The 25611-nt window shown below is 39.9% G+C and overlaps 1 protein-coding gene across 1 annotated transcript; it reads left to right on the top strand.

Annotated features, from left to right (window-relative positions):
- The first annotated feature begins 215 nt into the window (after positions 1–215).
- On the top strand, positions 216–25161 carry LOC144688898 (secretory carrier-associated membrane protein 4-like). Its single transcript, XM_078555920.1, has 7 exons — positions 216–308; positions 10517–10559; positions 12366–12494; positions 16631–16787; positions 16884–16985; positions 18174–18291; positions 24176–25161. The coding sequence occupies exons 2-7, from the start codon at positions 10553–10555 to the stop codon at positions 24350–24352; spliced, it is 690 nt and encodes a 229-aa protein (XP_078412046.1). The 5' UTR covers positions 216–308; positions 10517–10552; the 3' UTR covers positions 24353–25161.
- The last annotated feature ends 450 nt before the right edge of the window (positions 25162–25611 follow it).

The raw sequence follows: 25611 nt of genomic DNA, 5'->3' as shown, positions 1-25611 counted from the left end.
AAATATTCAGCAGAGCTGCGACCAGAGACATCTTCAAAACATTGGCTCTTCTTCTTCTTCGTCTCCCTGGCCAACCGCCCCGCACCCCCACCATCTCCTGCTGAAACGCATGCGCGGGAAGGCCGCCTGCCGCGCAGCATTCTGGGGGTTGTCGTTCCAGCCATGAAATAAAACGAGCTGAACGGCGTGTCCCGACATGCTGCGCGCGTTGCGCATGCGCGGCGCGCCGGGTCTCGTGAGCTTGCGGCCCGCCGGAAGGAAATTGGCACCTGGGCTCCGCTCACTTTGAACGGCTAACGGTTTGTGAGGTGAGTGAGTAAATAAATAAAACACCCGCGCGGCGGTGCGGTGCGGTGCGTGCGCTGGGTGTTTTAATTGCTGCGTCTGAATTTTACACACAAAAAAAAATACCCAGTCATGTTTATCTTTGTGTATTTGACTTGAATGTAAATGATGTAATGATGTGGTGATGATGGAAACCCTCTCCCTCCCATTTCCATGTCAAAGCTTTGCCCAGGTACTGCGGACAGCGTCGGGCGTCTTCTGCTCTTACTCCATTGGCAATGGCTGTGGAAGGGTTGGGAGTGGGGTTGTTGAGTGGACTGCACACCCAGTGTGTGTGTGTGTGTGTGTGAGCAGTAAGTGTGGCGGGGGAATTGTTCCTTTAGAAAGCAGACTGGTTCGCCAGTGTCTCTCCTTTAGGGAAAGAAGCTTGTATGTGACTCCCGACCTATACATCTGGTTCGCTCTTAACTGCCCTCTGACACGGCCTAACAAGCCACTCAGTTGCATTTAAGAAAGTGGCTCACTATCACCTCGAGGGCCGTTAGCGATGGGCAATAAACGCTGTCCTTGATAGTGATGCCCACACATGAACACAAGAAATAAGAGCAGGGGGGTAGAGCATATGGCCTGTCGAGCCTGATCTGCCATTCAATGCAATCATGGCCCTACTATCCCGCCTGCTCCCCATGCTTTATTTTCTGATATAAATATTTTCTGAATATTTATGAATATTCTGATTCAATGATGGAGCATCCACAACCCTCTTAAGTAGAGAATTCCATGTTCTATGAGTTTTTAAAAAAATTATCATTGGCATATATGAATTAGGAGCAGCAGTAGGCCAAGTGGCCCCTTGAGCCAGCTCTGCCATTCAGTAAGAGCCTAGCTGAACTTCAACATTAACTCCACTCATGGGACTTGACCCAAGATTTTTAGATATTGTTAGATATTAGATAAAGGCATGGAGTGACAGCACCATGCCTTTGATAGCTCTATGCCTTTAAACTTGACTGTTCCACCTGACATTTGTGTGCATCCAAAACTGTGTTGCTTGTATCTCATTCATCTATTAGACCTGTGCTTGCTGACCTTCACTGGTTCCCTGTCAGACAACACCTGAGTTTCAAAATTCTCATCCTTGTTTTCAAATCTCTCCATGGTCTTGCTTCTCTAGCACCAAAAAGCCTTAAATCTCTCTGCTCTTTCAGTCCTGACCTCTTCATTCTTAATTTTAATCAATCTATCATTTGCCTTTGTTTCAGTAGCCTTGGAAGGCTAAGCTCTGGAATTCCTCCCCTAAAGCTATCTGCCTCTCCATCTGTACTCTTATAATTTTCTCCTTAAAACTACCTCTTTGATCAAGCTTTTGGTCATTTGCCCTGATTTTTTCTTCTTTGACTTGATGTTAAAAACTTTTGGAGTCATAGAGGTCTACAGCACAGAAAAAGGCCCTTTGGTCCATCGAGTCTGCACCGGTCAAACAAGTACCCAACTATTCTAATCCCATTTTCCAGCACTAGGCCCATGGCCTTGTATGCTATGGCATTGCAAGTGCACATCCAAATACTTCTTAAATGTTGTGAGGGTTTCTGCCTCTACCACCCTTTCAGGCAGAGCGTTCCAGATTCTCACCACCCTCTGGGTGAAAAAATCTTCCTCACATCCCCTCTAAACCTCCTGCCCCTTACATTAAATCTATACCCCCTGGTTATTGATCCCTCTACCAAGGGGAAAAGTTCCTTCCTGTCTACACTATGCCCCTCAATTTTATACACCTCAATCATGTCCCCCCTCAATCTCCTCTGCTCCAGGGAAAATAACCCCAGTCTATCCAATCTCTCCTCATAACTAAAACTCTCCAGCCTAGGCAACATCCTGGTAAATCTCCTCTGCACTCTCTCTCTAGTGCAGTCACATCCTTCCTATAATGCGGATTCCAGAACTGCACGCAATACTCTAGCGGTGGCCTAACCAGCGTTTTTATACAGTTCCAGCATAACCTCCCAGCTCTTATGTTCTATGCCTCGGCTAATAAAGGCAAGTATCCCATATGCCTTCTTAACCACCTTTTCTACCTGCCCCTATTCTATTGATATTACTCTTGTTAAGCACTTTGGGAATTTTTACTGTGTTAAATGCCCTATATAAATGTAAGTTGTTGATGGACACTTGAGCATTGTTGTCATTCGTTAGCCCCTAGTGGCACATAGTTTGGATGACAGCAGTCGCTGAAGACTACCGCCAACAACTTGCATTTATATAGCGCCTTTAGAGTAAAAATGCCCCCAGTTGCTTCATAGCAGCATTATTGAGCAAGATTTGACACAATTTAAGTTCATATCCTGTACTATGAGGATCAAACTGAAATACATTCATGATATTGTGTGTATGTGGGCCCTGTAGCAGCCAGTGTTGGCTAGATCCTACCTCCAATTATACTTGGGTCTCTTCAGAAGACTGAATCACAGAATCACAGAATCTCACAGTGCAGAAGAGGTCCTTCGGCCCATCGAGTCTGCACCGACACGTGAGACACCTGACCTACCTACCTAATCCCATTTACCAGCCCATAGCCTTGAATGTTATGACGTGCCAAGTGAATCTGCTAAGCTCTTTTGTTGAACGTTCCTGTTGTTGGGAAATAGAAATAGCTTAAGTTATACTTGTAGCTGTGGTTGTTAGGAATGAGTTTTAGCTTTAAAGTTTTAAGTTTAATTTGTATTTCAGTATCTGTGTTAAGAAAGGTCAAATGGCGTTTTAGTTTCACTTTAAAAGGCTGCTTGCATTTCTAATGAGACGCTTATGACCTCTGTAAAGTAAAAATGAATGCACAAGTTGGAGGAACAGTGCTATTGCCTAGCAACAGGGGGGCCAAATAGGCAGGTTCCTCCCACAGACAGACAGACACACACACACACACACACACACACACACACACACAAGAAGAAAGACAGAAGTTTGTTTTGGAAGCTGTTTGAGTTCAGTTGGTTTGAAGGCAGCTGTGAAGCAGAAGCAGCCTAAAAGGGGACAGATAGCAAGTCCCAAGCTAAGAAAACCCTAAAAGTCCAGGGGAGTGGAAGAAAAAAGTCCAAAGATGACCCCCTGGTTAAAGGAAGGACAGGAACCTGGACAAAGGTCCTGTTAAGTGAAGTTAAGAGTGAGGGGCAGAGGGAAAGGCTCCAAGCTTCAGATTTGAAGTGAGAACAGCTTGCAAGAATTGAGATGGTTCAAAGAGACAACTGAAGGTCTGTAATTCTTTGCTATGGGCGTGTGAAGCAGTGATGCACTGTTTTGGCTGAGTTGGTGAGAGAGAGTGCATGGAAGACAGCTTGAGTGCATGTGGTGACCCAGGGAAGAGGAACGTCAGAAGGAGAATTCAAAACCCTGGAGTTGAACCCTTGTGGAAGGTGTCTGAGCGAAAACGTCAGTTTGGGAGAAGATTCCAAGGTGAGGTCCTGGAGAATGGAGATTGGAAATCCTCATGTAAAGGACACAGTTCAGTGAGACCGGTTGGCTCACAGTGTGACAAGCGCCTGGGGGGAGTTGAGAGATCCGTAGCATTTGTTTGAGGTGGCAACTGTCACTTAGTTTGAGTGAGGTGTGTCTGACCACAGGGTGCCATAGGTTTACATGGACTATGTACTTATTGTGAATATTAGAGTATAAGATAGCTTTTGTAACTTGTTTTATCCTTACAGGTCTGTATACATCTGTAAATGTATAGTTGTGGGTGAAGGAATATTGTAATATAGTTCATCTTTTCTTGTTGAATAAATGTTTTTTTTTGTTAAAAGTTCATCAGCTGACTCCTATGCCTCTGTTTAGTAGCTACTCTCCATGTATCTAAACAAGCAGAAATAAAAATTAGGATTTTTCAAGCTGGGTTCCACTCTGGGATCAGGCTTGTCCAGGGGTAACCTCAGCTATGGATCATAACACTGTTTTAAACTGTAAATCTAGAGCCCCACTTCAGTTGGTTACTTTCTTGTCTTGGCATGGTACTGCTCACGAGTGAAAGATGTCCACTACAAATTTTCCATTTTCTCATAAACAGACCTAATTTTTTTTGCTGTCCCCTGGGGAATTGATATCTATTTGCTAACCGATTAAAATAGGCTAACATTTGTTTACAGTGAGCAAATTACCTTTTTAAGATCACATTCTAGTTCCTTTAATGTTTTATATGACTTTACCCAGTCATTCTATGTTTAAAGTCCTATTCAAAGCATTCTAGGAGGCCTTTCAGGACTCCATTTCAAACTTGGAAGATTAAAATGCTGGCATTTTATGATGACAAGCCCTGTTTCTATGATCTGGGTGCTCTCAAAATGCAAATGACAGTTTTTTGTAAGCTATGAACCTGCACCTCTTATAGGTAAAATGAGTGAGATAGCATGCTACGGGACTAATATACCAACAGCACGTGGCACTGGGGAAATGTGGTATTTCCACCATGTCCACTCCGAAAGCTGGTAAAATCAAATGGTTTCATTTAGATTAGAGCTACCTGGGTGATTTGTTTACAAGTTAGGCAGTTGCATAGAAGGGGAAGGTTGCTTAATACATAACCTGTTTCTGAATGGGTGTATGAAATCTTAGCTGCCCCTGAGTGAATCTCTGGAAAGAGGTGTAGGAGTAAGTTTGTGTGAAGACCGTAGGGCTGATGCTCAGTTATGTTTCAATAATTGAGTACTGTAGATAAATTGCACAGTGCTCTTACTGGTCATCTGTGTACTTTTGACACCAAGTCCTCTGTGGAAAAAATTGCCTTGCTTTTACAGGATTTTAAAAAAATACTCTGGTCTGATTGTGTAAATTTTAAACTGTAGCAATGCTCACTCATCTCCTTCACGGACAATTAACAGGGCCAAGTTAATCTATAGGTTAAATACTTGTAATTTGCAAAAGCTGGCTCCTATCTCTCTTTTGAAGTGTATTAGAGAAGGGCAACTTCCCACTTGATTTCTAGTTATTTTTGAAGTTTACTTAGCCTTCATATCTAGGATAAGCCTTTTAAAATGTTATCTCTGTCTTACCATCCCTCCCCTAAAGACCTGTCCATTTCCATACGAACAGTATCAACCACTCCTTCAATTTCAGGTTTAATGCATCTTACTTTCAATGTTTCAATCTCCTATGTTCTGGCAAGTTCAGCTGGATAGTCTGCTAAGAAATCATCAAAAGAAAAACTAATCCTGTGCAACTATGTTCATTGATCAGTTAATGTTTTTTCCTGTGTCTTTCTGCAGTAGTAACAGCTGTAAGAAATTGACTATCTCAGTACTCTCTCACTCTACAATGGCTGTGGACTTGATTATTAGACTCTCTGGAATCCCATCACATCCATATTTTGCATTTGGCTTCTGCATAGGTTGAGAGTATAGAACACTAACAGCCAACTCCAAAATAGCAATTTGTCAGTTTGGCTGTTGTACACACAAAAGGTCCATCAGAATCCTGAAAGTATAACAATTTTTACTGTGGGTCGTGTTGTGCAAAGTAAACATAAAGACACCACCACACATGATTCCCTAAATCCATGAGCAATATTCAGCAACAAGCTTTTCTTTCATTACGTGAAGTTTGATATTTGCAACCTGTTTGGGATGTAGTGATTGTGCTGCCATCATACTATATATTCTGCATCTACTGTAATGCTATTAATTATTAATGTTTTATTTACTCTGCCCTTTCCCTGTTGCTTCAATACTTTGATTCAGGGTAAAGTATAAAGGGCATTTTAACAATTACATGACAGCTCAACTTTTATTGAAATTGTCAGAACTATGTGCTGTGTGTTATATTTGACACAAAATATGGGCTGTAGAAGAGAAGAAAATCATTTTGGAGTCACAATGTTTTATACTATCAAAGCTTGTTGGGATAGATTGCAACTGTGGGTGATAAATGTTTAAATCACCAGCTTTATCTTTTTTAAAACGAGAACTGATATCTGATAACTAACTTAAAATATACCCAGCACAAACAGATGACAGACACAGAACCATGTAGCAAAGTCTGGATAAATAGCTGCAATATGATACAGAATAAGAGGATGCATTAACATTGGGATGCGTTCACTGATCCATTAAGTTTAACCACAGACCAATACTTGCTGGTCTTTGGCTAGGAGACCAACTTCAAGTTTAAAGCTCTGCACCTGCCCAGATGGATGACAATGTCAGCAGCTTGCATTTATATAGTACTATTTACAGAGAAAAACATCTCAAGGCACTTCAGAGGCAAAATCAGACCAAGATGGACACTGAGCCAAAGAAGATACAGATCTGGATTTTGTAGTCCAGTGTTTGGTGCCATAACTGTAAAATTGACAGCAATTCTGGTGTTTTTATATGCACGTTAAATGTGGAAATCTGGAAGTTACTTTCAGTGATTACCCCTTTCTCCACAGGGGGTGCTATTAACATCCACACAGATGGAATTCTTTAGGAATCACTTGAACTAGTGTGAACTTCCACTCAATCACTTTAAAAACTATTGATAAAGTTATGCCTTATGGAACGAGGTGTATCTGGATTTTTGATAGCGTACTGAATTCATAATTACTGCTGAACAACTTCACTGCTCCTGAAAAAACTAATTTTGTATATGTAGAATGTCAAATTTCTCTATTATGATTAAAAAATTGTTAAAACACCCTGGATTTTTAAAAAAAATTGTTCGATATTTCAGCTTTGACATTAATTTCACACGTACGGCCCCAATCTCCGTTTTCCTTTCTGTGAAATGGTTAAAAACAGAAAGATAATTAATGCATTTTATTTCCTGGTTTGTTATCCAGCCAATTTTTATCAAGGCTGTTTAATCTGCTTGATGATATCATTGTCAGATGCCAGAGGTCATCTTGTGCGGATGCCAGAATGAACGTAATGTTGGGAAAGATTAAATCACACTCGATATTTGTGGGTAGCTTTCTTCACTCTCAGCGGCGAATGCCATCACTTTGTTGCTGACTGCAAAATCTGGGCCATGAGGGGAGGTGGCCAAAGGTTTGATCACAGTGCTATGTTGTAAGAAGTGTGAGGTGGGGAAATGGCAGGGTTTATGGAGGACCAAAGGAGGTTACAGTGTTAAGGGAGCAAAGCCATAAAGGGATTTAAATACAATAGGGTGCTGTGAATTGGTGATACAAATGATAAAGCCATTTAAGTTTTTTAAAATGTTTGTTTTAGATCATAAAATTGTACTTATTACTCCTTTACAATATCTGGAGAAAATTGTATCTACAGCGTAAAATTTGTTTACTGGTATTTTGATAAATCTAAAACTTGAAATGAAAATGATTTTCCTGGATGGGGGTTGTTTGCTGACAGAAATAGCTTTTCAGTTTGTATCATATAGTGTATATGTATAATTTTTATTTTAAATGTTGCTGTCAATCAAGCACCATTAGTCAGGATACCGTAGTACTGATAAAGGCAATGGCTCCTGTAGGGAGCCTAATGTTACCGTGCCAACAAACAACACTAAGTTGACATCCCAGGATTTTACCGGAACCTGTGGCTATTAAAGCATAAGAGGTGATAATTAATTAAAATTAATAACGTTTTAAATAGGGTATTGAACTGTTAGGCTAGTATTACCAGCCAAGATGGGGAAAGGGTGTCATTACCAACACCCCTTGGAATGTTGCAAAGTGATCCATCAGGTAACCCAAGCTGGTCTCATGATTAAGAGACTGCATGTGGTGGTTTCTTAAGCTGGTTTTAAATGTTCAACAATGTAAATACTTAACTGCTGGTACAGGGAGGTGGACTGTGGGGACATTTTGATCTCTTTCTCACTGGCCCACCCATTTCCCCAGCCTTTTTTGGTGGGGGGGTGATTCCTTTTTAATTCTATTCTTTGTGTGCTTAAAAGTCGTAATTTTGTTTTAACTTGAGTTTTGATAGTGAAGTGTAAACTCTGCCATTGGGATGACCACTATGGATCTAGACATGAAGTGAAAATCTGGGCCAATTTGCAGCGTATTTCTGATGATTTGTCAGATGACTGCGTTATCCTGCTCCCTCTTGAGTTCCAAATATTAGTCAAAAACTTCAAAATTTCAATTTGGTACTCATATTTTGGAAATTAAAGTAACAGAGGTTGCTTGAGTTATCTGCGCAAAGCTGTTCTGCAATTTGAAGTGGATATGTTGAAATAAATTGAACAGCTTTCACTGTTGTACTTATTTGGCCCTCTCTATCACAGTTTGGTATTGCAGCAGAATAGAGCTAATGAAGGACTTATTGGGCTGTAGTGAAAGCGATTCTCATCACTTAAAGTTTTTTCTTTAGAAAATTATGGGAATTATGGGTCACGACTTTAGAACTTTCTTCTGTCATAATGTCATTATCCTGCAGTTTTAGGTAAACGTACCCCTATGGTTGAATTGTTAATCAAAGTGTAGCCATTTAATTGTAAAAGTTACAATAGTGTGCAAAATTCTAGTATAGCAGCTTGTAACATTACATAAAAGACATAATTTTTAAATGGTGTGGATTTGATCTTGCTGTGGATTGTGACCAATACTCCAAACTAAAGGCATTTTTGACATGGTATTTGGCATTGTCTTGCTAACTACTGTCATCCATCTTTGAGATGAAACTTTAAACCTTCTGCACTGTCAGAGGTGCCATCTTTCAAATAAGATAAACTGAGCCCCAGTCTGCCCTTTTGGCTGAATGTAAAATATCCCATGGCAGTATTTCAAAGAGCAGGGAATTTATCCCAATGTTTTGGCTAAGCTTTGTGCCTCAATCAACATCACAGAAACAGATCATGTCAAGTTGCAGTTTGTGGGGACTTGCTGTGTACAAATTGATGCATTTCCTACATTACAAAAATGACTGCACTTCAAAATTACTTCATTGGCTGAAAGCACTTTGAGATGTCCTATGGTCATGAAAAGTGCTATATAAATGCTCTGGAAAAGTAGCATGAAAGGAGAACAAATGGTTATCTTACTGAGTTACATGCCTGTAGATACCCCTCTGATTGTAGCAAATTGCAAAAAGCACATATACTTAATTTAAATTAATTTTGCAATTACTTAAAAATACTTAGGATGAAAAATTATCCACTCTTAAGCATATGTATAGTGTCAACATTTGTATTTCACTGAGTGTTCTCCCTCATTTGGGTTTCTGTCTGTGAGCACTGTCTGCACTTGACATGTATAATGCAGGAGTAATCAGTGTGTTGGAAATTTGGCAAGAAATAATTTAATTGTGTGAATAGTACTTGCCAATTTACTTTGAATATTGGCATGCTTCTGCCATATTGTGTGCCAGTTTGCTGATCTGATTCCTCGTGCACAGAAGCACCATGAGACATTTGAAAACCGAGAACTTCATTTTAAGATTCATAATTTTTCAATAAATATTGTGAATATAGCGAATATATTGTGTATGAATAAATAGACATATGCTTTGATAAGTATTAACTGATTCAACTTTATGAAGTAAATAACATTTAAGCAAATATTTTCATTTTAATCAAAGAAATATCACCAGATTCCTCATGCAGTGTTATGACTTATTTTGTAAATAAGATCATAAGACATAAGAGCAACAGTAGGCCATTTGACCCGCCAAGCCTGCTCCATCATTCAATAAGATCATGGCTGATCTGAGAGTGGCCTTTACTCCACTTTTCAGCCTGCTTTCCCCCACCACTGCGTAACCCTTGACTCCCTTTTTGATCAGAAGTCTGTCCAACTCGGCCTTGAATATTTTCAATGATTCAACCTTCACTGTGGAAGAGAATTCCAAAGAGTAACAACCCTCTGAGAGAAGAAATTCCTCCTCATCTTAGTCTTAAATGGGAGACCCCTTGTTTTGAAACTCTATCCCTAGTTCTAGATTCCCCCAGGAGGGGAAACACCCTTTCAGCATCTACCCTGTCAAGCCCCTGCAGAATGTTATATGTTTCAATAAACCTTTGAGATCGCTGTCTCCATTTCATCCATTAGGGGTCAGACTGAAATAACATTAGAACTACTCAGTTTCTCCACTTTTTCCACCTCCCAGATGGCCTAACTTAAATCAGGAGCTTTTTCATGTCTAAGCCCTTTAGCATGATATGTTATAACGCCAACTCACTGTCATTGAGGTACCATTGTAAATATATATTTAAATAATTTGTGAATTTGTATATTCAGATAATTTGAAAATAAAACCTAATTTGTTTTACTTATACTTTCCAAATATTGTTTTCTGTTCTTCAGAACTGACAAAGCAGTAGCTAAGACCAACTGAAGACCATGACTGGTAGGTTCTGTTGACTTTCTAGCACTTGTGATATGATAAATAATAAAAATCTTCTTGAAACACTTGCATAGGTTAATAAAGGAGAATATACTGTAGATAACTTTGTGGTGGCCGTCAGATGGAAGGTTTCTAATTGTGTTGAGTTATAGAGAGGACTAACCTAACAGAGGTCATAATGATCTGTCTGTTAGAATGATGGAACAATAACATCCTTCCTCATGCACTCGGATCTTTTTGCCAAAAGCAGCCTGGGCACAGCCATTTGTCTGTCCTCTTCACTGAGTGGTTCGAAGATGCAAGAGTGTTAGGAGGAACGAAGAAACAGCTGGAAGAAATATCTGGTTTTTAATTTTAAAAAGCATAGTTCAAAGAGGAGCAAGCTTTTTCTTTCTTTTCCTCCTTCACCCTCACTGCATTTATTACCCTGGATACAACACATTGTCTTGCTAGGCCACATCAAGGGGCAACTGAGAGTGAGCCACATTGTTGTGGAACATGCATCACATCATAAACTAGACAGAAGATTGTCAGGTTTTTTTTCTATAAAGGATATCAACAAACCAGTGAGTTTTTACAATGATCTGATAGCTTCATGGTCACTTATTTTAAAGGCACCATTTTATTAACTAAATTCAAATTTTCAAACTTCCAAGATGGAATTTGAACTCCATGTATTTGATAGAAGTAATTAAAATCATTTAAGGGATGGGAACGATCAGATTAAAGGAGTTTCCAGTGGTTGAAGAATCTAGAGTTAGGAGGCATGGATAGTGGATATAAGAAATGTAAGAGATTTAGGAGACACAGCAGAAGAAAGTTTTTTTTTTTAACACTGAAAATTAGGACACTGTGGATTGAGTGTCCTAATTTTCTGCAGGGGTCCGTGCCAATATTTAAGAGTTTGATAAGTGGTTGAAGGAAAAGGGGTATAGAAACAGGATGGGAATGTGGATTAAGTGTATTGCTCTTATGGAAGATTAACACTCTCATGAATTGATCTATTTTCATGTTGTAATTTCTATGTAGTTCTGAGATCATGCTGTTTAGTTTGAAGCTGTGTCTGTGATGGCAAAGTTTATACGTGAAATCTGATATTGATGAGCATTCACTATACTCCTAGCTTGCCAACTGCCAGCCAAAATCAGCCGCAAAGTCCAGATAGGGGGTATTAATCATAAGCATCCTTTGCTTTGCAATCCACACTGAGGAGTATTCCAGGGAACTTTCACAAATAAATAATTGCCATGGTTCAAAGGTCTTTGGGTTCTACCTGAACTACCTGAAATATGTTTATACCTGTGGAACAGGTAATTCTGATAGTGATCGCCTTCCAATGGTAGACTGAATCTCACTGCCAATGACAGTTGCCTGTAGAACTCATTTAGAGGTGACTCATTCTCTCTGAAGTGGTGGCTGTATGTGAGCCAGGAAGTATATATTTTGCCTGATGGAGATGCACTCTTGAGCTTCCTGAAAGCAGACATTTTAAAATTAACACAATGCTACTATTCTAGGAATTCCTAGAACACACGCTATCTTATAGGGAACAATGTGAGTGGCCTGCACTATACCTTCCAGATTGCTGTGCAGCTGCACGTGTGCACAGTTCAGCAGGAGCATTACTGCTGAGTATTTGCTGCACTTTCCTGTCATTTTTTTCAGATCTCCAGCATCTGCAGTATTTTGCTTTTGCTCGTGTTTGCTCCTGTTTTCTGTGACACAGAGCATGGTCTAATGCTTGATGATAAATAACAAAAGAAGGTAAATGCACTTGTAACTGTCATGTTATCAAATCTGTTTTTTTAGAAAAAGCAAACAATTTCCCCCCACTTCCAAAGTTTATTCCTTTGAAGCCTTGCTTCTATCAAAATTTTGAAGAAGAGATCCCACCAGATCACTCTCATCTTGTAAAGCGAATCTACCATTTGTGGATCTGTAAGTTGAGCTATTTTGTTTTCAAACTGTATGATATTTTTCTAGGGTGGCATGTGTAATTAATGCAGCGAATATACTCTTTTTTTGCTAGGTAGGCTCCTTTTCATATATGCTTCCTATCTACAGTCATTCTCAATAGCAGGGTTTATTAATTATTCTTAGCTTCAACCTTGCTAATTAGATGTTTACTAGCAATAAAACAGAGGGGAGGGTAAAGAAAAGTGTCTATTATATTATCAGCACTGTTCTCTTTCTGGTTGATGTGTCTCCTGATTGGGGTCCAGACCAGTTATGTGTGACAACCCATGGGATTCCTTGCTTGCCTCCACCAGACTTATTTTTAGTACCAGGGAGTAGTCCCTTGCAGAGGAGGGAGATAAGAATTGGCATATAAACTTGCATTTCTTTAGTGCCTTTTAAAGCAGTAAAGTGTCCTAAGGTGCTTCACAGGAGCATTGCTAAACAAAGCTTGTCAACAAACCACATAAGATAACGGGAGAGATGACCAAGGCTTGGACAAAGTGGCAGGTTTTGATGAACTTCTTAAAAGTAGCAAGGTGGAGAGCTTTAGGAAAGGAATAAGACCATAAGACATAGGAGCAGAAATTAGGTGATTTGGCCCATCGGGTCTGCTCCGCCATTCAGTCATGGCTGATAAGTTTCTCAACCCCATTCTCCCGCCTTCTCCCCGTAACCTTTCATCCCCTTACCAATCAAGAACCCATCTATCTCGGCCTTAAACACTCAATGACCTGGCCTCCACAGCCTTCTGTGGCAATGAATTCCATAGGTTCACCACTCTCTGGCTAAAGAAGTTTCTCCTCATCTCTGTTCTAAAAGGTCTTCCCTTTACTCTGAGGCTGTGCCCTCGGGTCCTAGTCTCTCCTACTAATGGAAACATCTTCCCCACGTCCACTCTATCCAGGCCTTTCAGTATTCTGTAAGTTTCAATCAGATCCCCCCTGATCCTTCTAAACTCCATTGAGTATAGACCCAGAGTCCTCAAAGTTCCTCATATGTTAAGCCTTTCATTCCTGGGATCGTTCTCGTGAACCTCCTCTGGACCCTCTCCAGGGCCAGCACATCCTTCCTGGGATACGGGGCCCAAAATTGCTCTCAATATTCTAAATGTGGTCTGACCAGAGCCTTGTAAAGCCTCAGCAGCACATCCCTGCTTTTATATTCTAGTCCTCTCGAAATAAATGCCAACATTACATTTGCCTTCCTAACTACCGACTCAACCTGCAAGTTAACCTTAAGAGAATCCTGGACTAGGACTCCCAAGTCCTTTTGCACTCCAGATTTCTGAATTCTCTCCCCATTTAGAAAATAGTCTATGCCTCTATTCTTCCTACCAAAGTGCATGACCTCACACTTGCCCACATTGTATTCCATCTGCCACTTCTTTGCCCATTCTCCTAACCTGTCCAAATCCTTCTGCAGCCTCCCCGCCTCCTCAATACCACCTGTCCCTCCACCTATCTTTGTATCATATGCAAACTTAGCCAGGATGCCCTCAGTTCCTTCATCTAGATCATTAATGTATAAAGTGAAAAGTTGTGGTCCCAACACTGACCCCTGCGGAACTCCACTCGTCACCGGCCGCCATCCCGAGAAGGACCCCCTTATCCCCACTCTCTGCCTCCTGCAAGATAGCCAATCTTCTATCCATGCTAGCACCTTGCCTCTAACACTATGGGCTCTTATCTTACTGAGCAGCCTCCTGGAGCATGGGGCCTAGACAGCTGACAGCACAGCCACCAATGGTGGAACAACTAAAATAGAGGATGTGCAAGAGGCCTGAATTGGCAGAATGCAAAAAGCTTAGAAAATTGTAGGGCTGGAAGAGGTTACAGCGATGGGCAGAGGTGATGCCATGCATAGATTTTAAAACAAGGATGAGAATTTTCAGTATTGTAACACAATTAATTTTGAGCCCAACAGACCATTTCAGGTCCCCTCCCTCCCCAGAGAGTTATCTTTACTGATGATATGAATTCATTTGAGAACACCTCTTAAAACCCCATCTGGATGCTGATTAGTGGATACCTGAGCTATGTAAATGGCCGTGCAGGTTAAATGTTATGGAAGTTTTCAAATTTATTGGAGCCTCAATTGTCTTTTTCTATTTTATTGGATAAATATCTGTTTAGAGAATGGATTGAAAGTTTTGCCTGTGGTAGGTTGTTCACTTTTGGATATATTGAAGGTAAACTTTTGAAAGACCTGTGCCATTCTTCCCCTTTCCAAACTTTTTAAAGAAAAGGGAAATGATTGTTCAAAACACACCATTCCATTTTTATGGAAGAAAATATTAACATTTGAGTTTTGCGCTTTGGTAAAACATCAATTTTGCTCTTGGTGTGGAGATGCTAGAGAATGGATTCCCTCCCCTGCTCTGGTAATGTTGCTGACAGGAATTGATCCTGTCCAACCTTATTTGAAACAGGATTGGGAAAGTGTAATTCCAATTGGATGAAATTTGCATGCCCATTATAGCATGATTTTTGAGGTCTGACGGCTTCAGAGTAACTGTTCAGACATTTCGAATTTGCACACTTTCTCCCCTTTCTACTATGAATTGTCCCTGGGTGCATGAAGATCCTTTCCTGCCCTTATTAAAGTCACTGGAGTGGTTTGCGCAAAGAGAACCTCAGAGGGAATAAAGTATTTTTTAGTATTGCTGAAAGAAGAGACATGCTGTTGAAGCTTTTCAACTTGCGCTCATCAGGACAGATTTGCAAGAATACCAATTGTAAAGGGAACAACAATTTATGCTGCATGGGAGGAGAGTGGACTCTAATTGGTAGAGGAGAATTGCCATGGAGAATGCCCCAGGAAATGGTTGTTCCAAGCTTTTGTTTAGTTGAAAAAGGCACAATGTGTGGACCTGCTCTTTCTATCTGCAAAGGACAGGGCCTTGTGTGTGCATGTATATAGCTTCTAGCACACGTGAGTGAGCCACACTTGTGAGCCCAACTGATGATCTTAAATTGGTTGTCAGTGTAATTCCTAGCACTTAACAATCCTGATTCTGCTGTACAGTCGTGGAATCACATCTAATCTTGGTCATTATGTTTTGAGTTTTGAAAGCGTGGGCTGGTTGGGTACAGTCAGTACTTTGCATGTTGCGAACAGTGGGAAGGACATGCTATTTGATATGATCCACCTGCCATTGGGATGTACAGCCTGCATACCAAGCATCACACCAGCACTGAAATTTATATACCATGTTACTCAATTGTGTGATGGGCAGAACATCTTTTTGGCTTGACGGTAGCATCCTGTTAGTGCAGAATACCACTTTTGTTGCCACTGCATAGTAGCAGTGTGAAATGGCCAGCTTCACCTTATGCTCAAATTTTTGAGACACCTTATCGTTCCAGGATAATCTGAGACTGGGCATCTTTCAGGACCAAAAGCCTTAAGTCCTTTTCTGAGGTTGCGCAATATAGAGCGAGCAATGATCTGATCAGTGTAGCCATTATCTCGCAGGATGGCCCTATTTCAGCATCAAACTTGCACGGTGAGCAAATGGCTCGGGTCCTATTTACAATGTTGCCGATGAGGCCAATCTTAGGATGTGGAATGAGGGAATCCTAAAGTGTATATTGACCAGTGAAGGTAGGCTTGCGGTAGATAGTAATAGAGAACCCATTGGCAAATTTCTCAACTAGCATGACGAGGAAAGGAAACTTGTTTGACAGCTCCATTTCAAAGGCTAATTTGTGCTCAGGATGGAGCCCATCAAGGCGTGTAAGGAAATTCCTATATGCAACCCAGTTTGAATGTGATATAATGTGGCCAGCTGAATTCTGGCTGACAGCATGTAAGTAGTGTGCAATGTGCCTGACGTGGGATGTGTAGTAACACGCAGTTGAGTATGAACCAGATTAGTGTATGGTGAGCAAGTCCAAATGGGAGCGCTGTATTCTGCAAGTGAATGGCAGAGTGCAAGTGCAGATTAATATAAAGTGGAGGTGTTTGCTTCCTAGGCAAAGCCTGCAAGTTTGGTTATTAGGTTATTTTCAGTTTTGACTTTCTCAACCATTTTCACTAGATTTTTTTTGTATGTTATAAAACACATTGATTACTGATCACAGTGATATCCTAACTGAGCTTTTCTTTGTGTTCAGTTTACAGCATTACCCTAGCAGTGAATTTAATAGGCTGCTTAGCTTGGCTGATAGCAGGAGGTGGCGCTATCAACTTTGGCCTGGCAATACTTTGGCTAGTTCTTTTCAGCCCCTGTTCATACGTCTGCTGGCTTCGTCCAATTTATAAAGCATTTAGGTAAATACTTGTGATGAAAGACATAAAAGATGTTGAGCAACCTAATGCAGACCCCTTTTCAAGCTTGTAATTGTTGCATTTTTTTTTCTCCAACAGATCTGATAGCTCTTTTAATTTCATGGCGTTTTTCTTCGTTTTTGCTGCCCAAGTTGTTTTGGCAGCTTTACAAGCAATTGGATTCAAAGGATGGGGAGCCTGGTGAGTCCTACCACAATGGAGGAAGCATAATTAGAAACCTTTCCCAATTTATATAGCACTTTGCTTTACCCTTTTCCACCTGGGCCCTTTGGTATTGTATGGTCTGGCCCAATGTGTACCACTTGAGCTGTGTTAATGCAGTACTTCATACCTATCACAAGATGGCAACAAATATCTTTTTGTTTATCCTTAACAATAATTTTTAATATAGCTTTCACCTACAGTTTGTTGTGAAGTCTTCACTTCAGCCTTCACCTGTCAAAGGCTGAAAATAACTATTGTTTGATCTGTTTACATGGAGTAATATTATAGTTAGAAAAGAATGTTTAAAGATCACCAAATATAAAGCTGTATGAAGAAATGGATAATGACATGTGTAAACAGATTAGCAAAATATCTACGAGAAGCCATTAAAAGGGATTGTAAGGACATTTAAAGAATTATAGAAAATTAACTAAACTAATATATAATCAAAGCCTCAAAAACATACTGATACTAGATAGTACTGCAGTAAAGTGTCACAGGGTACTGTAGAAACATACTGAAGGACAAAGGAATATTGATATTTATTTAAAAATAGTTAAATGGCATAATATTTAAATTAGTGTCAGCCTGGGCTCACTGAATCAGCAGGTTGCATTTTTGAGCTCTACTCCAGGGACTTGAGTGTATAATTTAAGCTGACATTTCAATGCAGAACTGTTTTGGAGGTGCGTCTTTCAGATCAGACAAACTGAGGGCCTGTCTAGGATGTTAGAAGTCCCATGTGCTATCCAAGGCAGAGCAGGGAGCTGTACTGTTGTCCTTGTCAATATTCATCCCTCTGCGGACCACTATAACATGATCTGGTTTAATTGCTGTTTGTTTGACCTTTTGTGTAAATTAGTTGTTGCCTTTTCACATGTTACAACAGTGACTATGCTTCAAAAGTACTTCATTGGCTGTGTAGTGATCTGGGATTCTTGAGCTGAAAGTCTGAATGCAAAGTCATTTATTCAATGAACTATTAGGAAGCGAAATCTCTTTCTCTGAAGTTTATTTAAGATTTTCCCTCCGTTTCTGGCATTAACAATAAAAACAAAAAAATCTTGAAAGAAGTGGGTTTTTAAATCGGCGGTGAGTACTGGACAAACATTAAAAATCATTATGTATAACATGTTAACCATATTACTTGTTTTTTTATTTCAGTGGATGGATAGCTGCCATAGGTTTCTTCTCAGTTAATGTTGGTGCTGGAGTGGTAATGCTGTTCCCTGCGATCATGTTCACAGCAGTTGCAATCCTGAGTGCACTTGTTCTTTTCCGTGTAAGTTTAGCTCCCTCTCCCCTTCTCTGAAAGTGTTCTTTAAAGTGCATTTTTCTATTTGAATCACAAGTGGCCTTCAGTGATAGGTATCTGGAGGTGCCACCAGGATAATACAGCCCACACTATGAACAGATTATTCAGTAAACTGATGAGCAGCTCAATATACTACTTGCAGGTACTGTAAGCATTCTGCAGGACGTTCCTAGAGATGATGATCGATTCTATTGAGTTGCAAAGTTAATCGCTTAGAAGAAATATTTGATTATGAACCTGGACATCTCTCTGCAAGTAAACTGGGATTCATCCAAGATGAATATTAACTTGCACTCTTCAGGTTCCTTTTCAAGAAAATGGGTTGCAACGTTAAGAACTCGGGCAAAACAAGTTTCAGGACATGGAATTAGGAGCAGGAGTAGGCCACTTAGCCCTTAGAGCCTGCACCACCATTCAGTAAGATCATGGCTGATCTGATTGTAACCTCACTCCACATTCTTGCCTACCCCCAAAATCATTCATCCCCTTGCTTATCAAGACTCTATCTACCTCTGCCTTAAAATATTCAAAGATTCTGCTTCCACCACCTTTAGAGGTAGAGAATTCCAAGGACTCTGAACCCTCTGAGAAAAAAATTTTCACCTTATTTTTAAACAGTGGCCCCTAGTACTAGATTCTCCCACAAGAGGAAACATCTCTCCACATTGACCCTGCCAAGACTCCTCAAGATCTTAAATGTTTCAATCAAGTTGCCTCTTACTCTTCTAAACTCCAGCGGATACAAGTCTAGCCTGTCTAACCTTTCCTCATAAGGCAACCTGCCCAATCTAGGTGTTAGTTTAGTAAACCTTCTCTGAACTGCTTTCAATGCATTTACACCCTTCCTTTAAATAAGGACACCAATACTGAACATTGTACTCCAGACCTGTTCCCACCAATGCCCTGTATAATTGAAGCATAACCTCTCTACTTTTGTATTCAATTACCCTTGCAGTAAATGATAACATTCTATTAGCTTTCCTTATTACTTGCTTTACCTACATACTAACCTGTGAGATTCATGCACTAGGACATCTAAATTTCTCTGCAGCTCAGAGCTTGGTATTCTCTTACCATTTAGATAATATGTAGCTTTTTTTAATTTTCCTGCCAAAATGGACAATTTCACACTTTCCCATATTAAGCTCCATTTGCCAGGTCTTATAGCCTATCTATATCCCTTTGTAGCCTCTTTATGTCCTCCTTCACATCTTACTATCCTACCTATCTTTATATCATCAAATTTAGCAACCATACCTTTGGTCCCTTCATCCAAGTCATTTATATAAATTGTAAAAAGTTGAGGCCTCAGCACTGATCTCTGTAGCACACCACTCATTACATCTTGCCAACCAGAAAAAGACCCATTGATGCCTACTGTGTCCTGTTAACTAACCAATCTTCTATCCATGCCAATATGTTACCCCCTATGCCATGAGCTTTTATTTTTTGCAGTAACCTTTGATGTGGCTTCTGTAAATCTAAATGCAGCACATCCACCAGTTCCCCTTTATCAACAGCATATGTTACTACTTCAAAGAACTCCAATAAATTGATTAAACATGATTTCTCTTTCACAAAACCTATTGACTCTGCCTGATTACCTTGATTTTTTTCAAGGGCCCTGCTAAAACATATTTAATAACTTCTAGCATTTTCCCAATGACAGTTGTTAAGCTAACTGGCCTGTAGTTTCCTGCTTCTGTCTCAGTCTCTTTTTGAATAAAAGAGTTACATTCACTATTTTCCAATCTAATGGAACCTTTCCCAAATCTAGGGAATTTTGGAAAGTTAAAATCAATGCATCAACTATCTCACTAGCCACTTCTTTTAAGACCCTATGATGAAGTCCTTCAGGACCAGGCACTTGTCAGTCTGCAGTTCCAACAGTTTTCTCAGTACCACTTCCCTGGTGATTTATAATTTTCCTGAGTTCCTAACTCCCTTCCATTTCCTGATTTATAGCTATTTCTATGATGTTACTGTATCCTGTATAGTGAAGACCAATGCAAAATACAGGTTCAATTCATCTGCCATTTCCTTATTTTCCATTATTAATTCCCAAACTCACTTTCTATAGGACCAACACTCACTTTAAGTTTTCTTTTTTAAATATCTGCAGAAACTCTTACTATCTGTCTTTATATTTCTAGCTAGCTTTCCCTTGTACTCTAATTTTTCCTTCCTTATCAATCTTATCATTCTTTGCTGTTCTTAATACTCTGTCTAACCTCCTGACCTGCCACCCATTTTTGCGCTATTATATGCTTTTTCTTTAAGTTTGATACTATCTTTTTTTTTAGTTAACTACAGATGGTGGCTCCTCCCCTTGGAATTTTTTCTTTCTCATTGGAATGTATCTATTCTGCGTATTCTAAAATATCCCCTTAAATGTCTGCCACTGCAAACTATTGACCTTCCCTTAACCTAATTTTCCAGTTCACTTTTAGCTCGCATAATTATGCCCTCATAATTGCTCTTGTTTAAGTTTAAAATAGCCTTGGACCCACTCTTCTCGCCCTCAATCGGATTGTAATATTCAATCATATTTTTATCTCTGCTACCTAGGGGTGCCTTCACTGAGGTTATTAATTAATACTATCTCTTTGCACAATACTAGGTCTAGTATAGCCTGCTCTCTGGTGTCAGAACTTGCTGTTCTAAGAAACTATCCCAAAAACATTCTATGAATTCTTCATCTAGGCTATCTTTGCCCATCTGATTTTCCAGTCTAAATGCAGATTAAAATCCCCCATGATTTGTGCCTTAACTTTTTGACGAGCTCACATTATTTCTTCCTTTATAACCTGTCCTACTGTATGGTTACTGTTAGGGGGCTTGTACACCACTCCCACAAGTGACTACTTGCCTTTACCATTTCTCATCTCTACCGAACCTGTTTCTACATCCTAGTTTCCTGAACTCAGGTCATCCTTCTCTATTATGCTAATACCATCATTAATTACCAGCCACCTCTCCACCTTTTCCTAGCTTTGTGTGCTTCTTAAATGTCATGTACCCTTCAATATTCAAGTTCCAATCTATGTCATCCTGCAGCCATGTCTCTGTAGTGGCTATCAGATCGTTCTTATTTGTTTCTATTTGCGCTTTCAGTTCATCTGTTTAGTTTTGAATGCTGCGTGCACTTGTATACAGAGCCTTTAGTTTTGCCCTTTTTATTATTTTTGTAACCCCTAGCCTTATCTGTTGATTTACTCTTAGATTTGTACTCCCTATATTCTCTGTCTCTTTCTGTCACTGTCTGTTTATCATTCCACACATTAATGCCTTTCTCTACTCTGATTTACCACATCTTCCCAAGTTCCTTACGCGCTTAGTTAATTTAAACCCCCTCTACTTCCCTAGTTATGCAGTTTGCTAGAACACTGGTCCCAGCACAATTCAGGTGCATTCCGTCCCAACGGTACAGCCCCTACTTTCCCCAAGAACCAGAACCCATTTATCCCACACCAGTCTTTCAGCCACATATTCATCTCTCTAATTTTATGTACCCTATGCCATGTTACACATGGCTCAGGTAATAATCGAGAGATTATTATCTTTGAGGTTCTGCTTTTTAATTGAATGTCTAGCTCCTCATACTCTGAATGCAGAACCTCCTTTCTGAGTTCTACCTATGTCATTGGTACCTACATGGAGTATGACAAGTGGATTCTGCCCCTCCCACAGCAAGTTCCCCATCAGCCATGAGCAGATGTCCTGAACCCTGGCATTGGATGGGCAACACATCCGCCTTGACTCTTGCTCTTTGCTGCAGAGAACTTTGTCAATCCTCCTCACTATACTGTCCCCTACTACCATTGCATTCCTTTGTGCTTCCCCAATTTGAGTGGCTTCCTGTAACATGGTGCCATGGTCAGTTGCTCATCCACCCTGCAGCCCCCACTCTCATCCAAACAAGCTGAGAGAACCTCAGACCTATTGGACAATTGCAAAGGCTGGGGCTCCTGTACTCCTGCCCCCTGAGTTCCCTTATCTACCTCACTCACAGTCATACCCTCCTGTCCCTGACCACTGACCAAATCAGAAGACGTTACCCTAAGTGGTGTGACTGCCTCCTGGTACAAAGCATCCAGGTAACTTTCCCCCTCCCTGATGTGTCACCATGTACACAGCTGAGCCATCAGCTCAATGATTCTGAGCCAAAACTCCTCGAGCTGCAAACACTTAACTGCAGATGTGTTTGCCCTGGATCACATTGGCACTCAGGAGCTCCCACGTGCTGCAGCTTTGACACATCACCTGTCCTGCCATCACTAATGTGTTTTAATTATTTATATTATTCATTATTTTCTTTTTTTAATATATTTTATTAACTTTACCACCAGCTCGTATACTATTTTAACCCTTAGGACCTTAAACCTAGACCTCATCCACTTACCAGATACTCACCAAACAAATAAGGTGCTTTTTAATGTTTAAGTCCCTTGCCCTTTTTTTGTATCCTCTCTTATCTCGAAGGCAAATGTATTTTCATTATCACTGTTCATAGCCTAGTAGAGGGACTGCACCACCATGATGCAGTTTCTACCAAATTTACCAAGAATCTTCTCCAGTGTGATGTATTGTAGAGTCAGTAAACACCTCTATTTAAGTTGAACTGTTTGGTATTTATACTTGTCTTCATGAAGTTGTCAGTTTTAGTTTGGGTACTTGCCACTATCATGTGTTCCTAGGTTGGCACAGTATGGCTAAGTATAGAGTAAAGCCCCCTCTACTTTGCTAAGAAATGTGCTGCAACCCTAACCTCAACACTTTTTTATTTTACTTTTTACATAACATTCACTTTGAATAATCCCTTTTGAGGTTTGCTAATGTATGCAAGTTGTGTTCAGAGCTTATGCTGAATTGGAAGATGGTGCAGACTGCCCAAACTCAATAGAGTAGTGGCAAAAATAAGCACCACTATTGAGTAGAAGAGAATGGGTTTCCATCTGCTTCATTTTGTTGAATTTCAAGTCACAGTCATGGAGAAGCTTTGAATAATGACCGAATTACCTCATGAACAGGTAGTTACTTCAATTGTTCCTGTTCAGTATTGGAAATTTGTTTGTAGGTGGCTCGCTTAATGTCTCTATTCCAGTAGTGTGTGATGCACACAAAAGTGGAGAGATAGAAAATACAATTTATTTTTCTTTTATAAGAGGACTTTTCACCAAGGCATTTGACTTGGGACCCCTAGAGCCAACTAACAGGAAATTTATATGTCATTGGCCTGAGACTAATCAAAGCCTGTAATCTAAAAGGTTGGGAACATTATTCTAGTTCATCCATCCCTTGCTCCCTCCCTGTTTCTCCTGCTTTCCTCCCTACTCCTCATTCTGCCTTTTGCTTTTCCTCCTTCAATCTTCTACCTTCTTTCTCTTTCCTCTGTTTAATCATCCATCTCCAACCTTGCTTCAGCCTATCTGTTAAAATCGTTTGTGCTTTTATGAACTGCCAGGAAAATTCCAATTCTCTCCTGGCTGGCCTCTTATCTTCCACCCTCCATATAATTCAGCTCACCCAAAACTCTGCTGCACATGTTTCAATGCAACGTGTCATAGCTTGGTAGGAAATAGGTTTCAGCCTTTGACTCCCTGCAGAGCTCTTGATCTGAAGTATTGGATGATTTTTAGTTTTGTCAATTTTCAAGACAGTTAGTAAGTAGAATTCTTCAATGAATATTTGACCTCACATTAAACATGGTTGCATATTAAACGTGATTGGTGGAAACCTTGTAGAGTTTGCAAATCTTTTCAGACATTGTAAAATATGAAAAGCTAAGGGCAGGTTTAGAAAACAGATTTAAAATGTGTTTTATATTTACTATTATAATTTAATCTAACAGGTGCACAGAATCTATCGGGGTGGTGGTGGAAGCTTTCAGAAGGCTCAAGAAGAATGGAGTGCTGGCACGTGGCAAAATCCCCCACCAAAGCAATTAGCATTTCAGACTGTTGCTGGTAATACTCTACCACAATATCCCACAGTGCCAAGATACCCTTGTGATGATGAGTGGTCTTAGGATGTGAACTTTCAAAAAAAAAAAAGTACTTTACATAGTTTTTGTGATGCAAATTTACATTAAATCACAAATCAACATTTCTTAATAGAAAATGTAAATGCTACATACTGAAAAGGTTAAAGCATCTTTAATTGGAGCTATATTACAAAGGCCTCAAATCATGAGTAGTAGCATCGGAAAGGGATTTTTTGCCTAATTTTCTTATGTATTATGTGTACATCATATTTGCTTCTCGGACTAAGGTTTGTGATCAGTGCTAACTGCTGTGGAATCAGACTTCAAAAAGACCTCAGATTGGATGTGAATACTTCCCAAATTTAGTTTGTGACTTTTAAAAGTTGAAGTATATTGTGCTATTTTCATTCTGATCATGATCTAGAGTTAGACTACTTTTCCCCACTCTCTTCAGAATCACACCAAAATGTAGAGCAATTAGGCTATACCAGTCAAATACAGCAGTGTCATGGAAAATGCTGAAAATACTCAGGGTCAGGAAGCAACTGGGAAGAGAAACAGTTAATGTTTCAAGTTGATGATCTACTGTCTGATGAAAGATCATCAGCCTGAAGTGCTAACTCTCTCCACAAGTGCTGCCTCATCAATTGAGTATTTCCCGCATTTTGTTTTCATTTCAGATTTCCAGCACTGCAGTATTTTGCTTTTCGTATTTGATGTCATTTCCCAAAAATCTACTAAATATTGTTTAAGCTTTGATTTAGATCACAATTTCTTCAGTTTGTGTTTTTCCCCCCCACTTTAAAGACATAAGGTTTATGGGCCATACATGGTCTGCTTTGCCGTTTGCCATCAAAAAGAAAGGTAAAAGCTATCCTCACTGAATCCATTATTCAACTTGTTGCGCAGGAGTAATTTTGGAACAGTGTTCTGAACTGTCATTAGGACTTCTCCCATTTAATCACTGCTAGTTATCAGTGTTCTTTACTGCAATAGAACTTTATTTGCAGATTACCTCATTAATTGGTAAAGTTCCTGTGCATTGATTTTAATATGTGCAAGTTCCACAAAAAAGGTTGCTACCATTGCTTGAACGACATAACAGAATTATACAAGTTTACATTAGTTAAGCAAACATAGCCTGAATATGCTTATGTTCAGGAGAGGTGCCATGAGAGGCAACATGCATTTAGCCAGGATTATGAACCATTTGTAAGCTGATTTATGAATCAATTTAATTTTTAAAGTAAGGGGCATACTGGTAAAAACTAGGCTAACATAGTCCGTAGTTTTTTGGGGGATGG

The sequence above is a fragment of the Cetorhinus maximus genome, chromosome 13 (assembly GCF_964194155.1).
Source record: "Cetorhinus maximus chromosome 13, sCetMax3.hap1.1, whole genome shotgun sequence".
NCBI lineage: Eukaryota > Metazoa > Chordata > Chondrichthyes > Lamniformes > Cetorhinidae > Cetorhinus > Cetorhinus maximus.
This window is presented reverse-complemented; position numbering and strand designations above follow the sequence as displayed.

Coding starts and splice junctions, on each gene's coding strand:
- LOC144688898 (XM_078555920.1), top strand. Junction 16,788..16,883: donor CCAATTTATAAAGCATTTAG/GTAAATACTTGT, acceptor TTTCTCCAACAG/ATCTGATAGCTCTTTTAATT. Junction 18,292..24,175: donor GTGCACTTGTTCTTTTCCGT/GTAAGTTTAGCT, acceptor TTAATCTAACAG/GTGCACAGAATCTATCGGGG.